This window comes from Phragmites australis, chromosome 19 (assembly GCF_958298935.1).
Source record: "Phragmites australis chromosome 19, lpPhrAust1.1, whole genome shotgun sequence".
NCBI classification, from domain to species: domain Eukaryota; kingdom Viridiplantae; phylum Streptophyta; class Magnoliopsida; order Poales; family Poaceae; genus Phragmites; species Phragmites australis.
The window spans coordinates 24,980,612-24,995,002 of record NC_084939.1 but is presented as its reverse complement, the minus strand read 5'-3'; the positions used below and the strand labels follow the sequence as shown (position 1 = coordinate 24,995,002).

Here is a 14,391-nt window from a genome sequence, read left to right as displayed (position 1 = left end):
TGGGTCACCGATTGAGCCGAAAGAAATTGAAACCGGCGCCCTCATGGTTCCATTTAGCTTAAAGATCATCCATGCAATTGAACCGGTGAAAATCGGGTTGAACCGGCGGCTTTTCTATTGAACCAATACTGGTTGGACCGGCTTTGCAATTGGAAATGACAAAAATTAATATGCAACCATGGAGACTCAAACATATGACCTAAGGGCTAAGGCAAAGCTGCAAGCACTACTACTATGTGAAGTTGTTGACTCCAAATGGATATTTAGTCTATTTGATCATTATTTGAACCAGTAGTCGAACCAGTGAACCGTTAAATGAGCTCACCGGTTCGATCACCTGTCCACTTTTTCGTTCTATGCTTCAAAGTTGATGCTTTCTCATGAGCACTTCGACACACGAGTCCAAATGGACAATGGACCCTTACGTGCGTTTATTATCTTGGCAAATTTATGATGCATCTTTTTTTGCAAGTCATTTTCCTCTTGTCCCAAAAGTTCAAAACTGCACAGGAAATTGTGCGACGTTGACTTTTTGCTAACTCTGTCGCATCATTCTGCTAGTGGATCATTTCTTTTGATAAGTAGAATGGACCTTTCTGAATCATTGAGAAACAAGAGCTTTCGTTTGGTTGGACATATGCAGCTATTGTGTTCATGTTGGGGCCCAAATTCATTTTGCCCCTGTTCCAAGTCAATCCTCATCACCTCATGTTGTGGTTTGCATCTAAGCCAGTTGAGCTCTTCTGTCAATGAGCCATGAGGTCAAAGCACACATGCTCTACACATGCAGCTGAGAGCATGGGAGACTTGAGTTCAAATGTTGGAAAACAAAACAATATTAATCCTCTCTTTTCGAAAAAAAACAATATTAATCCTCATTATTGAGGCAATGAAGTTGAGCCGAGTCGGGTCTATATCAAATCGCTACAATAGACTTTCGTTGTACCTACTTAAAGAAGTTTACAAGGTAACCTAAATTTGCATAAGCTGAAAAAGAATGTGGCAGAATTTCTGATAGAAATGAGCAAAGTGAACTAGGAGCCATGTAGACATATTCTGTGGGGGATACTTAAAGATGTGCATTTGAGTCATTAGTAGTTGTTTAGTTTGGTTTCTCCTGGCAATTGCCAACCTCTCATTCTCTCTCCCTTCGCTTACATATCTGAGACGGCCCTGAAGCAGCTGCAGGTCTCCCTTATCTCCAACTCCAACTCCAAGAGCATACCCAAGCCCAGACCACTAAAACTCTCTTCCAGCCATCTTTCACGAACTCACAAATAATCAGCTCAAACACTTGTAGTATTTCTTCCACACATATTGTGCTTTCAAGACATAGATTTCCATGTTCAGATGAGCTGTAGCCTGCCTCCTCTCCATCTCCTTGTAACTGCAGTCTGCAAATATGATCAGCACAGCCTGAGAGAATAAAAATCTCACTCTCTGTCTCACATCGCTAGCAGGTGGCCAGAGTCTCATTTTTTCCACGCACAGTCTGCACCACAGCTCTCTCATCAACCTCTATATATCTAGCTTTGTTTCCAGGTAACAAGTGACAGCAAGGGAGATCGATTTGATCGGCGCGTATATATATTCTCCACTCATTCATTCCTTCTTCCTCCTTATATCAAGCGTGTCCTCTTGTCACAGCAAGCTCACCATGTGAGACACCAAGTTAAAATGTATTTTGGTTTATCTTGTGTGATGAGTAATTGATGTTTGTGTGGTTGTTGTTAGTTAGCATATGTATAGTTAATGTTGATTTTGTCTAACCAAAGTTAAAAAGAATTGGAGTTTGTATCGGTGTCTCGGTGCAGAAAGTTTGTACTCACCGGATAGTTCGGTGTGAGAGTTTTTTATCTCACCAAATTAAATATGTCTAAATGGGCCAGTCCGAAGCACAACACTATTGGCACGGCCCAAGCACGGCCTAACCCGAGCCTAGATGGGCCGGGCCGGCACGGCACAAGGCTCCGAGCCGTGCCTGCACCGAGCGTGCGGCACGGTAGGCCGGCCCAGCCCGGCACGGGCACGGCCCAACCCGGCACGGCACGGCCCGGGCACGCGACGACCCAGGAGGCATGGCTGGCCCGGCATGGCACGTTCCAGCAATAATAATAAAGGTCTTTTTATTTATTTTCTATAATTTTTTTGATTTTTTTGGAATTTTATAGCTATTATTTTTGATTTTTTTCTATTTTCGGTGTGCTGCCAGACCGAGCGTGCCTCCATCGTGCCACCCGGACCTGTCGTGCCGACCGTGCCGTGGGCCGGCTCGGCACGACATGGTGGAAGATGGGCCGTGCCGTGGACCGAGGATGCGGCACGAGGGCCGGCATAGCACGGCCCGTTACAGTAGTTGGGCCTATCGGGCCATACCGTAGCTGGGCCATGCTGAGCTGGCCCCGTGTTAGGCTGACCAGAGTGGCCCATTTGGTCATCTTTGCACCGGATAGTTCGGTGTGTGGTAGATGTGAGCATCAGAGCTTTTCAGTGTAGAGGCAGAGATAAATTTATTCACCGAAAGGTCCGATGTGGGTGAGAGTGGGCACCAGACTATTTTTTTTTCTAGAGAAGGGTGCAAATGTGAAATTCTGGTGCGGTTGCCTCACTGGATGGTCCGGTGTGTGCACAAGTGATCACCAAAGGCTTCACCGGACAAAGATTTCCAAAGAGGTTGAAAAACTAAGTTCCATTGAAGATGTACTCACCGGATGGTCCGATGATGAGCGTGTGAACACCAAAAAGTATCACCAGAGCTTTTCAGTTCTGAGGTAAATGTTGAGATGTTTACAAGATTGTCTAGTGAGATTTTGTAATCACGAGACTAATTTTTTCAGAAAGGAATGTAAACTGGTTCAAGTGGAGTTGTACTAATCAGATGGTCCGGTGTTGCACTGGTGTGAACGTTGGACCGTCCGGTGTTCACATTTTTGCTACGTCTGATCCTTTCCATCTTGATTTCGATTTAGACTAACATGTGATGATGTTATATGGTTTTGCAGATGCATGTTTGCTGGTCTCATGGTGTGCAAATGATGAATGTAACTTGGCGGTCGACAGCGAGTGATCGGGGCTAAACGGGGTGCTTTGTGTCGAATGATCATGGAGGCCACGCGGAGTCAAGGATGATTGAAGATGGCAACGGGTAGAGATTACTCGCGTGCCCGCGGGTAAGAAACCCGACGGGTGCGAGTTTGGGTTTTAATGCTTGCCCGCGGGTATGGGTACGGGTACGGGTTTGATCTTAAATCAGATGGACAAAAGGTCGCGGGCAAGAAAAAGACATACCCGTGCCCGTGAACCCGTAAACCCGCTCCAATCACGTTACATGTGGGTCCAAGTCACCATTAGGTATATAATCTAGGAGCTTAGATATATAAATTCACCCTAATTACCCGCAAACCCGTGCTTTGGGCAGGCATACGGTCGCGCCCGCGGGTAGCGAGCGCGGGTAGCATTTCTTACCCGTGGCGGATAACGGGTACGGGTGCGGGCACGGATATAAGCTCATGGGTACGGGTTTAGGTAACCTATATCCGCGGGTATTTTACCCGTTGCCATCTTTAAGGATGATCTTAGCGGTACATGTGAATGTTAAGTAAGGCAAGAGATGAAGATTGATGAAGGCGGCGTGTTGACAAAGTCAAGCAAAGAGGATGCTAGTGCAAATGACAAGGTGGCTCAAGGGATCGGGAGCGGGAGAGACTTGCTGGTGGTAATGATTGTAACTCAGAGGACACGCGTTAACATCGAAAGACTTGCTTGATGTCAAAGTAAGCAGCTGTGAGTCACACCGTAAGAAGTGTGCGAGTCGGTTTCCTTGTTTGGCAACAAAACCACAGGTGGATGTAGTACACGTGACATCATCGTGAAACTTGCGTCGAGACGAAGCTAAGTTGTGAAGACGTCACGGTCGTCCGATAGATGGAGGAGAAAATAGACCAAAATACCCAAGTGTTAGGTAGGAATGTACTACAAAATAAAGCTATTTTGGGAACAATCAAGAAAACTTAGGGATCAAATTTTCTAAGCTATAAATAGAGGGGTTTGGTTGGTTGAGAAACCACTCCTAGGAGCCATCCATATGAGAACTTTGTGTTAGGGTTTTAGAGGAGAGAAATGAGTACTTAGCCTTTGTAATATGTGGGAATTTTTAGAGATAAATATTTATAATCCGTCTAAAATAAGGCTAACTCTTTGAGTAAGAAATTTTAAGTTTTTACATATGCTTACATATGCTTAAATTCTCCTTATTCTAGTTTGCTTCTATTGGTCCCCTTTAAGTTTGTAAGTTCTTTAAGTTTTATTGTTGATTTTCGTTTTTCTTTTTGAGTTGTAATTTCAACACCTCGAGAAGTTGATTTTCTTGATACTGGAGGCATAGAATTCACATATCTATGTATATGTGATGGAGTCTTGAATTTCTTTACCTCTAGACTATCATTTTGGTGAGTTTACTTATCTAATGATCTCATCTCCGTTTCGTTCATCTTCAAAGTTGAGAGCTTTTGGATATAAAGACATGAAATCGTGTTGAATGGAACCTATATTTCATATTCTATTCGTGGGGTCATATTATTTTGAAACTTTTCATCTTGTTTTGTCTCTATGAGCATTTTGCTTCCGTTCAAATTTTGAGTTGTATTAAGTGATTAAAAATAAAAGAATATCATCTATTTTCTAAAAAATTATTGAGATGTCTATTCATCTCTCTTATCGTCAATTTTGATCCTATACAGTAAAAAGGGACATGCTAGCTTGCTGGCATAGCATATATAATTGGTGCGGGTGCATTCGCAGTTAATAAGGTGATCGATCGATAGATAAGAATAGAATCCCACTTTGCATAGTCCTTTGGAGGCATCCTGTTCCATCACTCAATCAACCAAATCTGTCAGTTATTATCTCCTATCTTAGCTTCTCTGGTGCGCGTGCGTGTCGCTAGCTGCCACATATAATTCTCTCTCGCCCCGCCCGCTTGCGCGTCAGATGAGTGCACGGCCCTGCTGCTTCGTCGCTGCGCACCACGCCTCCAGCTCCTAGGCGTCCATGTCCATGGCGCCGGCGGTCATCGACTAGCTCCATGGCTCAGCTGGCTCCTCTTCCGCGTCTTCACCTACGACACATCCACTTCTAAGTAGCTTTGGCCATACTAGCTGGGGCATGTCCGGGCCACGGAGGTGCGGCAGCCGGCGGCCGGAGAGGCCGGCGGTGGTGGGAGACAACATCAACGGATACGTCGAGACCGATCCCACAGGTCGCTATGGCCGGGTAAGTACGTACCGCGCATAGGCCATTCTTAATTTCAGCTGGTTCTTTCAATTGGTGCTACGATTAACAAGCAAGTTCTTGCACTTGAGATTTGGATGAGGTCCCTTTATGCTTTTGATTGATTCACCTTGAACAACCTGAATTTTGAGGCAAAGCGACGAATAAATTGATGAATAATATCAGTGTCCCTCCCCCCAACCTAATCATGTTCGCTTTACAATTCTATCGTTGTCCTAGGTACCTCTAATGTTCTTGACAGTTGCATAACAGGTATGCTGACAAAGATCAATTAAGCTTATAATTATGGGGCTCCTGTTCTTGAGCATTTCAAGGATGGATTCCATGGTGATGTGCACATCGGAGCTACCTCTAAAACAGGACACAATTATTGACCCTTTTTCTTTTCTCCCCATGTTATTCATTTGGCTTTTTCTGCCTAGGAGCTGCACTTCACATATATAATTATATATTATTTTCTTCTTCCACAAATACATATCGGCTAGACCGACTTTTATTTAGTTGCTAAAAGGTATAAACGGTGCTCTTGTCTTGGGTACGCGAGACCATCTGTAATATATCTAGGTGAATCAATTTGTAGTAGCATACTGCTTTAATTTGCTCTTACTTGATTGGCGAAATTTCCCCAAATCAATGTACGGTGCTGTAAGATGCTATGATAAGTTTTGCAACATCATTTCTTGAAATAAATTCATCTTGTGGTTTCAGAAAAAAGAGAAATAACTTCATTTTTGGTCACGTCAAAGGTGGGATCATCAAGATATGCCAATAATACTAAACATATATATCTAGATCAGGGTTTGTAACTACTTAATTAATAGGTTACTCAGGTGGATTTACAGATGGCATTATATGAACAAAACTGTAAACAGTTGTTGTGCAGAAATATAATAGGAGCATTTTATACTTTGTCAACTGGTGGGTCAATAATTTTCAGATGGTGGGCGTCTGATTGTGATTTCGCTTCCAATCAGCAAAAGAGGGATACCTTTATCTAATAGTCAGAGTTAGTGTTTGATTGGTATTTGAACTTTCCCAAGTTGGATTTGCTGAACTGGTCAGGGTTCTTTCCATGTGTCAAAATGCCAATAATAAGATGCTTTGGAAGCTTCAGAAGGATATGCCATGACATATCCAAAGATATGGTGGTTTATCTTTTTTTTTCTTTTGAAACCAAAGTGGTTTATCTTTTCTTAATGGGATCAAGTCGTTGCAGTCTTGCAGAGCCACTTTTCAGAATCATTTCACTAGTTTCTTTCTACAGGGGTATAATAAGTGTACAGTTAATTAAAATGCGTTAGAAGTGTGTAACTTTTAGCATTTTATCTCTTTTTCGCTGCTCACTTGGCACATAATGATTTTACTTTTTTTTAGGATTACTGATTTTACTTTGAAGAACACACGCAAAGCCAAACTACAAGAGTGGCATGCATTCAGTTTCAAAGAAAACAAATCGCTTCATAAAGTTAACAAATATAATACGAAAATTATGAACTTACAAGAATGTATGATCCATAATTAAGTTGCTTGCTAATTTGAAGGATTTTTGTGTTGGCAGTTCGACGAACTACTTGGCAAAGGGGCAACGAAGTCAGTGTATGTCAACGTACTCATGTCCTTGCTGCACACTCGATCGGAATTGTAAATTTGCGATGCATAATGGGTATATGCGTCTGCATGTGTGCATGCAGGTACAGGGGTTTCGACGAGGAGCGCGGCGTGGAGGTTGCGTGGAACCAGGCGAGCCTCTGCGACGTGCTCCGGACGCCGGACGCGGTGCAGCGCATGTACTCGGAGGTGCAGCTGCTGAGCACGCTCCGCCACGACGCCATCATCGGCTTCCACGCCTCCTGGGTGGACGTCCCCCGCCGCACCTTCAACTTCATCAGCGAGCTCTTCTCCTCCGGCACCCTCCGCTCGTACCGCCTCCGGTACCCGCGCGTGAGCCTCCGCGCCGTCCGGTCGTGGGCGCGCCAGATCCTGCGGGGGCTCGCCTACCTCCACGCCCACGACCCGCCCGTCATCCACCGCGACCTCAAGTGCGACAACCTCTTCGTCAACGGCCACCAGGGCCAGGTCAAGATCGGCGACCTGGGGCTGGCCGCCGTGCTCCGCGAGGCAGGGCAGGCCGCGCACAGCGTCATCGGCACGCCCGAGTTCATGGCCCCCGAGATGTACGAGGAGGCGTACAACGAGCTTGTCGATGTCTACTCCTTCGGGATGTGCATGGTCGAGATGCTCACCACCGAGTACCCCTACAGCGAGTGCTCCAACCCCGCGCAGATCTACAAGAAGGTCACCGCCGGCAAGCTGCCCGAAGCCTTCTACCGGGTGGGCGACGAGGAGGCCCGCAGGTTCATCGGAAGGTGCTTGGTCGCGGCTTCCAAGCGACCGTCCGCGGCGGAGCTCTTGCTGGACCCTTTCCTCGACGATCGTGCCACGTCGCATTGTGCCACGATGCCACTGCCAGCTGCTCCGTTGACCTCCAGTGATACAGCTGAACCATCGTCGTCGTCGGATGATCAGGACGTGGAGGAGGCAGAGCTGCCGGCAAGGACGACGGACATGACCATCACTGGCAAGCTGAACTCCGAGGAGGACACCATCTTCCTCAAAGTACAGATAGCCGATGACACAGGTAGTACAACAACAGCGGAGAAGCCGTCGTGCAGCAGTACTGCAATGCCATTGCTTGCAGCGCGTGTTCTTGATCGTGTCAGTTAATTGCATCGTCATGCAGGCCATGTTCGGAACATCTACTTCCCGTTCGACATGGTGAGCGACACGGCGATCGATGTGGCCGCGGAGATGGTGAAGGAGCTGGACATCGCCGACCGGGACCCATCGGAGATCGCCGCCATGATCGAGGAGGAGATCGACAGGTTGCTGGCCGGCAGAGAGCAGCACGAGTACACGTACGAAAACGAGGAGCACCCTCCTCCCTTTTACTACCTCTCCTCTTCTCCCACCTCCTCCCAGGGGTCCCTCTGCGAGTTGGGTCCATCCACCTCAGGCTCAGGGAGCTTCTCTGGCCTACGCCGCGGCGGCGGCGGCGGCGACTGCTCCAAAGGTAACGACGACTAACAACCAACCTTCTTGCTTGCTTTAGTCTTTATTTGCAGTGCATGACTTGCCATATATATGCCAAAAACTTGATACTAGTTCATTTCCAATTTCCAATTTCCCATGATGAACTTTCTATATATGATTTCCAATTTCCAATTTCCAAAAACTTGCTAGAAATAAACACAAAACGTCATTTACAATTTGCAATTTTCATGGTGGCGTAGCAATAACGCATTACGTGATTTACATTTTGCACTAGTCATCATGTAGGAAATATTTGGCATCCCGTCAGTTTGCAGCTCTCATGCACACCTAAGGATTTTGGAAAAAAAAAACCTCTGTTGGTGTAGATTACGGGTCCTACGGTTTAAGCGACGACGATGACACGAGCTCGATGCATTCCGGTAAGTACTCTGCTCTGCATTACGCCTCAGGTCACGATGAAGAGGAGCATGTCCGGCCCAGCTGCTCCAAGACAGGCCAGGTCAAGACTACAAGCAGAGCAGAGGCCCAGGAGTACAAGTCGTCGCAGGCGCGGCAGCACCTGCATCGGCAGTGCAGCATGTCACCGCACGCCAGCCGGACGCGGCGGCGCGACGATGACCGTCGCGGGAGGATGGCTCGGAACCGTTCGATGGTGGACATGCGGAGCCAGGTGCTGCACCGGACGCTGGTGGAGGAGCTCAACCGGCGGCTCTTCTTCAACACCGTCGGCGCCGTCGAGAACATCGGCTTCCGTGCGCCCCACTGCTCCCCGTCGTCAACGCGTGGCAGGAGAAGCAAAGACGATAAGCACCAGTACTACATGCTTTGAGCAAATTTTTACAGTACAGTAAATCTGGTGCAATGCAAAACTGGATCACCATGTGATGTGATGTGATGTTAGTGCTCGCACGCATCGCAAGGTCGGCCACAAAATTGTGTGTATATTTCTCCAGAGTATAAAGCACCAAATACTGATGATGTGCAACTGCAGAAAAATAGTGCATGCAGCTGGCAGAGTTGTTACGTGCAACATGTTGTTGATACATTGCTGTAATTCTGTGTACATTAATTATGATATAAGTCCATTTAGATTTGTTCAAAGTCAAATCTTTTTAGTTTTATCATCAATAGCTCAAAAATCATATAGACTGATAATATAATATTGATGTTGCTAGATTCTTCGTGAGAAATACTTTTATAATATTACTCTTTCTATTGAAAATAATATATTTTATAAATATTATTAGTCAAAGTGATATATTGAAAATCGAGACGTGCATGCCGTTGCAGAGATTGTGGGCGCGTGTACCTGGACGTGCCCACGAAATCAGAAGACGCGGCACGGCAGTTGCGGGCGCGAGGAAGATGCTGACAGGCGGGGCCCGGCTATCAGCGAGAGAAAGCGGGGGGGGGGGGGGGTTGACGGGCAGGCTGAGCTGAGGTCGCGGGTTGGGCTAGAAGCTGGGCTGCGGCTGAGGTTTTAGGCTGAACCGCAACAAATTCAAACGTCACGGATAGGCTCAGCCGGGGAAGAAAGGAGTGGCCGGTGGGGAGGGACGGCCGGTGGGGAGCTCAACCTGGCGGTGCGGGTTGGGCGGCAGCGTACATGGCGACGTGGTGCGGCGCGCGGCCGAGCGGCGGCGCAGCGCAGCACACGACCGAGCGGCAGGCACAGGGCTGCGCGGATGGACTGCCGCGCGAGCGGAACGGTTAACCGGGTCGGCTAGGCTGCGCGGCGCGGCGGCGCCTCTGCTTGAGGTCGGGCAGTGGAAGGACGGAGGCTCCTTTGCAAGTATAGCATCACAAATACCAGAAATCGAGAGAGAACTTACCAGCACGGTACCAAACCAGAAACTTCTTGAAAAGGAACATCAGACATTTCAACAAAAGAAAGTTACAGAATTACAATCAGACAATTTTCTTTCAGAAATTTCCAGATTCCAGCAACTCGCTTTTGTTATTTGCTTCAACCTCCAGGTCTCACAATTTAAGTATGAAAATGTACAGTAAAGACAAAATGGTAAAAAACTCGGCCCAAACAAGGGTAAAACATGAACAATCTTGCACATTTACTTTACCGTATAATCCCCACGTTACAATTGCCGCCATATCACACACCACCAACAACATGTAACCACAACAAGATTGTGTCGTCTTCGCCTCTGTGGCACTCAATCAGCAAAATAGAAATAAGTTATGAACATTCATCACCGGGTCTTGTCAGATTCAGATTTTGCCGTCGGTGCAACAAGGGTCTGCCAAAGGTACCGCCCGCTTGCCATATCCACCACTGTCCAGAATCCTGTTTTGACTGCTGATCCCACCTATATTTGCATAAAAAATATTTCTTCAGTCTCTGGACCAATCCTCGTTAAAGAATCCCGAAGGAAACTAGGCAAGAAGGAGGCGTGAAAGGTAGGGAAGCTAAAAATAGGAGGGGGCGAGGATTAGGAAAGGCGTTACCTTGGAATGGAGGGGGACTGGGGCCCTGGGGGATCCCGACTCGGAGGCCTTGTCGGCGTCGGCGTCGGCGTCGACGTCGAATTGGTCAGGCTCGGCGTTGAGCCCCCTGATGAGGAAGAACCCGGCGATGGTGGCGGAGAGGAAGATGAGAATCACCCGCAGCGGGCACATCTCAGCTGGGTTCCCCAATCAATCAACCCGGCCGTAGATGGAAGAAATCAATAAAGGCGGCACCTTTGGCTTTGATTGCTCGTCGCGGGGCTTCGGCGCGATGTCCGGGGAAGAAGAAGAGCAATGGCGGATTGAGGGGGTTGGGCTGGGTGGGTGGGTGCTTTTCTTTTGACTTGTGCCTCCTGCTCCCGAGGCCGCACCAACCAACGCCTTCAATAATTGAACAAAAAAAAAAAGAGGGAAGTTGTGCGAGGCAAGGCGAGTGGTAGCTGGAGAGACAGAAGGCAAGGAGATGAGCAGCTCAAATCGCAGCTAGGCGGGCTGAAGAAGAGAGGGGAAGGAGGAGAAATCCGCGGAGGAAGAAGAAGCGGTCTTGTTGTTGGCGCAAGGCGATGGCCATGTCAAAACGCGCTGGTTGACGAATTCCAGGTTTCTGGTCCCACCTGCCAGTGATTGTTACGGGGCCGGTGAGGGTGGCGGAGACCGTCTCCTTCTTTGACGTGGTATATATGTCCGTATGTATGCAGTATGCACAAGGTGATGCAACAACTCCCATTGCATCATTGGTTTCAATCTCTTAGTTTTTGCATGTGTCAGTGCTACCATCCAAGGGCTTCGTGACCAGTGTGATAATTGACTTCTATAAGAGCTGTACATGAAGTTTTTCTACCAATTGCACAAGCTGTACATGGAGTTTTTCTATAGGAGCGGTGACGTAGTTTGATTTTAGATAAGATTTGAAAAAAAAAATTATATGTTAATTTTTCTCTTAATTAATTAATTATTTTTATTAGTAAAAATGAATCTTATTTGCATAATCGATAAAAGGTTATGAGGTTGGAGAATGAGAATGTATTGTAAAAGTGGATAAATTATTTGAATTTTAAGAGTTTTTATTAGATAGAGAAGAGAGAGAAATAAGTGACACATGATCTAACCTGTGTTTTATGTAGTATAATTTTTTTCCCCTCAAGCACATCAACCCATTCTTCCTTTTAATACTTTCTCTTTCATTGAAGGCTGTTTCACCTGTTTTAGCGGGGCCGAAAGTCCATGTGTTTCTCCCGTGCCTTGCGACAATCAGTCCTTGTCGCGCAATAGCTTCTAGAAGATAGACCAGACAATAACCTTTAGTTTTTTTCTTCCCATTTCTTTAGGATAAGGAGAAGTAGAGCAACGTGCCAATGTTACAGTTGTTTATCCTAGTGCTTGTTTGTTGGGGAAGTCAACGAAATAATAGTGATTAGGTACATGGTGAGCACATTCATGATGGATCATTAGGCCGTCTCCAACGGAGGAGGCTTCCGCGCTCCGCATCCCTGTGTCTGACATAATTGCCGATCGCAGCTGCCGCAAACAGCTCCAACGGAATCCGCAAACTAGCTTTTTCAAAGCTACAGAGATACGGCATGCAGCTGGAGTTCAGCATATTTGCCGCAGGATACGGCATCCTCCTACACTGTTCACAGCGTATGCACGTGGGTTCGAGGGGAGGAGGAGAGTAATAGAAGGTAGAAAATAAGGTAACTACTGGAGATGAAAAAATAATAGATACTGTAATAGTATTAGGGGATGCTGTAATAGTATTATAGGGGATAAATTTTTAAAATATCTGCTGGAGATAATCTTAACTGCGGCAGGGCAGGCTCTACCACCAGCTGAAGGGGTCGATCTGTCAGCCACGTGCGAGCTAGCCGGCCCCACCCAAACTCTAATCATTTGGACTCAATCATCCTCGTCCATCTGATGGAATTCGGTTGAGGAGACAGACATACATACATACATACATACATACACATTACGGGTACGGTGAAAAAGGTATATGTACAATCACGTGCATCCACGCGTAGGTATGCACAGGTTGGTTATAAAGCATTTAAGTAAATGCATAGCAAAAGGCTAGAATTACAGCGGCTGTTTAATAGAGCTTTAGCTCCATATCAATTTTATGTTTATATATTAAGATTAAATAATTTAAATCTCTATTTTTAAAATAAAATGATTCATCTAAACATATTCAGTGTACCTATCTATATCTTCAGCACATAAGATCTTACAGCTAGAAATACCTTTTTAAAAAAATTGAAAACCCGAACTCTGCTAAACAGATGCTAAGTAGAAAAAAAGGAAGAGAAAGCTTCAAGCTAGCGTCCAACGACTCTTTAGAAACCAACAAAGCATGCCCTCCAACTTCTTTTCCCCGTCGCTCGCATATATAGGATCCAAGTAAATCTTCAGCTGATGGTCACAAACTGAAGAACAGGAAGAAGAAGAAGTACTGTAGCAGATGGTCATCGGCGAGGGAGGATTTCGATGGAAGACAAAAATGACGAGTGGAACAGGATGTGCCGTAGGTGGAGGATAACAGGCAGCCGCACAACACAAGTGGATTTTCCTGCAGCGTCAGTCAGCCCAACACGAACACGCAAGGCGCAGGCGGCTATCGATCTATCTCTACCTGTCCTTGATTTCTTTACAATTTACTCCGTGCTGCCTAAATGCTTTGCTTTCCAGGAAATTCTGGAATAATATATTTAAGCGTCAGGACATCCATCCCACAAGTCAAAAAAACTCACTCCACGAGTATTAAGCAGGCAACCAAGCACGAGCAGAAGAGCAGCCAAAATTTACAAGTTAGGCAGCCACCGTGTCGAGCGACCACTGACTGTGAGTGATACACTCGTGAGTGCAGGAACGGAGTTTGGATCAGATCAACCTGTGCTGTGGCCCCCAGCCTTTTTGCTAAAATCTTACTCGATTATGTATTTTGAACCAAAATGTTAATGCACTGCTCTCTGACAGTTATAAATTGTGCCATATATTAATTTAATAGTTTGTCACTTAAATATTTCCAAATTTACTTTGCTATTTGGCTCCTTGAAATTTTGGTCGAGCTCCGTTACTGAGTGAATGAACCACTTGAAAGTTATTTAAGTATATCGACGTAAGTGTGGTGTACTCCGACTTGTACTCTAAACAAATATGTTAGCTGATGCAAAAGCTAAGCATGCATGAGATTGAGAGTTACTTTAGTAATGGTAAGGAGCGACAAATGAGTAAATGCGAACAGCACTTGATCCATAACAATTTCTTCCACCTCCCCACCGCTCTCTCTCTCTCGCCTTCAAACAAGTGCGAGTCAATACAGGAACATGCGCTGTGAAAGAGACGCGTTAGCGACAAATTAATCATCCTAGTAATCTGATAATCTTGCTAGCAAATTACCACAGTGCCTCTGTGCGCGATAAGGATGTATTTGGTTAGGAGGTAAAGTGAAATAGAATAAGGCTATTTTTGCTTTTTTAGATAGGATGGTTCTTTTTTTTTTTGATTGGAGAGATGAGATGTGTCTTTTTTTTTGGTTTAGGAGATGGAGTGAGATGGAATGATCTTTTTTTGTTAGAGGGATGAGGATGG

General features: G+C 46.0%; 2 protein-coding genes across 3 annotated transcripts; one reads left to right on the top strand and one right to left on the bottom strand.

Moving 5' to 3' along the window:
* The first annotated feature begins 4,924 nt into the window (after positions 1-4,924).
* LOC133900093 (probable serine/threonine-protein kinase WNK8) lies at positions 4,925-9,441 on the top strand. 2 transcript variants are annotated; one of them, XM_062341210.1, is made up of 5 exons: positions 4,925-5,271; positions 6,848-6,885; positions 6,981-7,927; positions 8,030-8,359; positions 8,706-9,441. In XM_062341210.1, exons 1-5 carry the CDS (start codon positions 5,164-5,166, stop codon positions 9,167-9,169), a joined length of 1,887 nt encoding a protein of 628 aa, XP_062197194.1. In that variant the 5' UTR covers positions 4,925-5,163; the 3' UTR covers positions 9,170-9,441. The 2 variants fall into 2 exon arrangements, with proteins under 2 accessions (XP_062197194.1, XP_062197195.1); XM_062341211.1 differs by having other exon boundaries at positions 4,927-5,271; positions 8,790-9,441.
* Positions 9,442-10,276: 835 nt separating this feature from the next.
* Positions 10,277-11,463, bottom strand: LOC133900933 (uncharacterized). The gene is made up of 2 exons (XM_062342235.1): positions 10,804-11,463; positions 10,277-10,664 (listed from the first exon to the last, which is right to left on the bottom strand). The coding sequence occupies exons 1-2, from the start codon at positions 10,972-10,974 to the stop codon at positions 10,548-10,550; spliced, it is 288 nt and encodes a 95-aa protein (XP_062198219.1). The 5' UTR covers positions 10,975-11,463; the 3' UTR covers positions 10,277-10,547.
* Between the last annotated feature and the right edge of the window lie 2,928 nt (positions 11,464-14,391).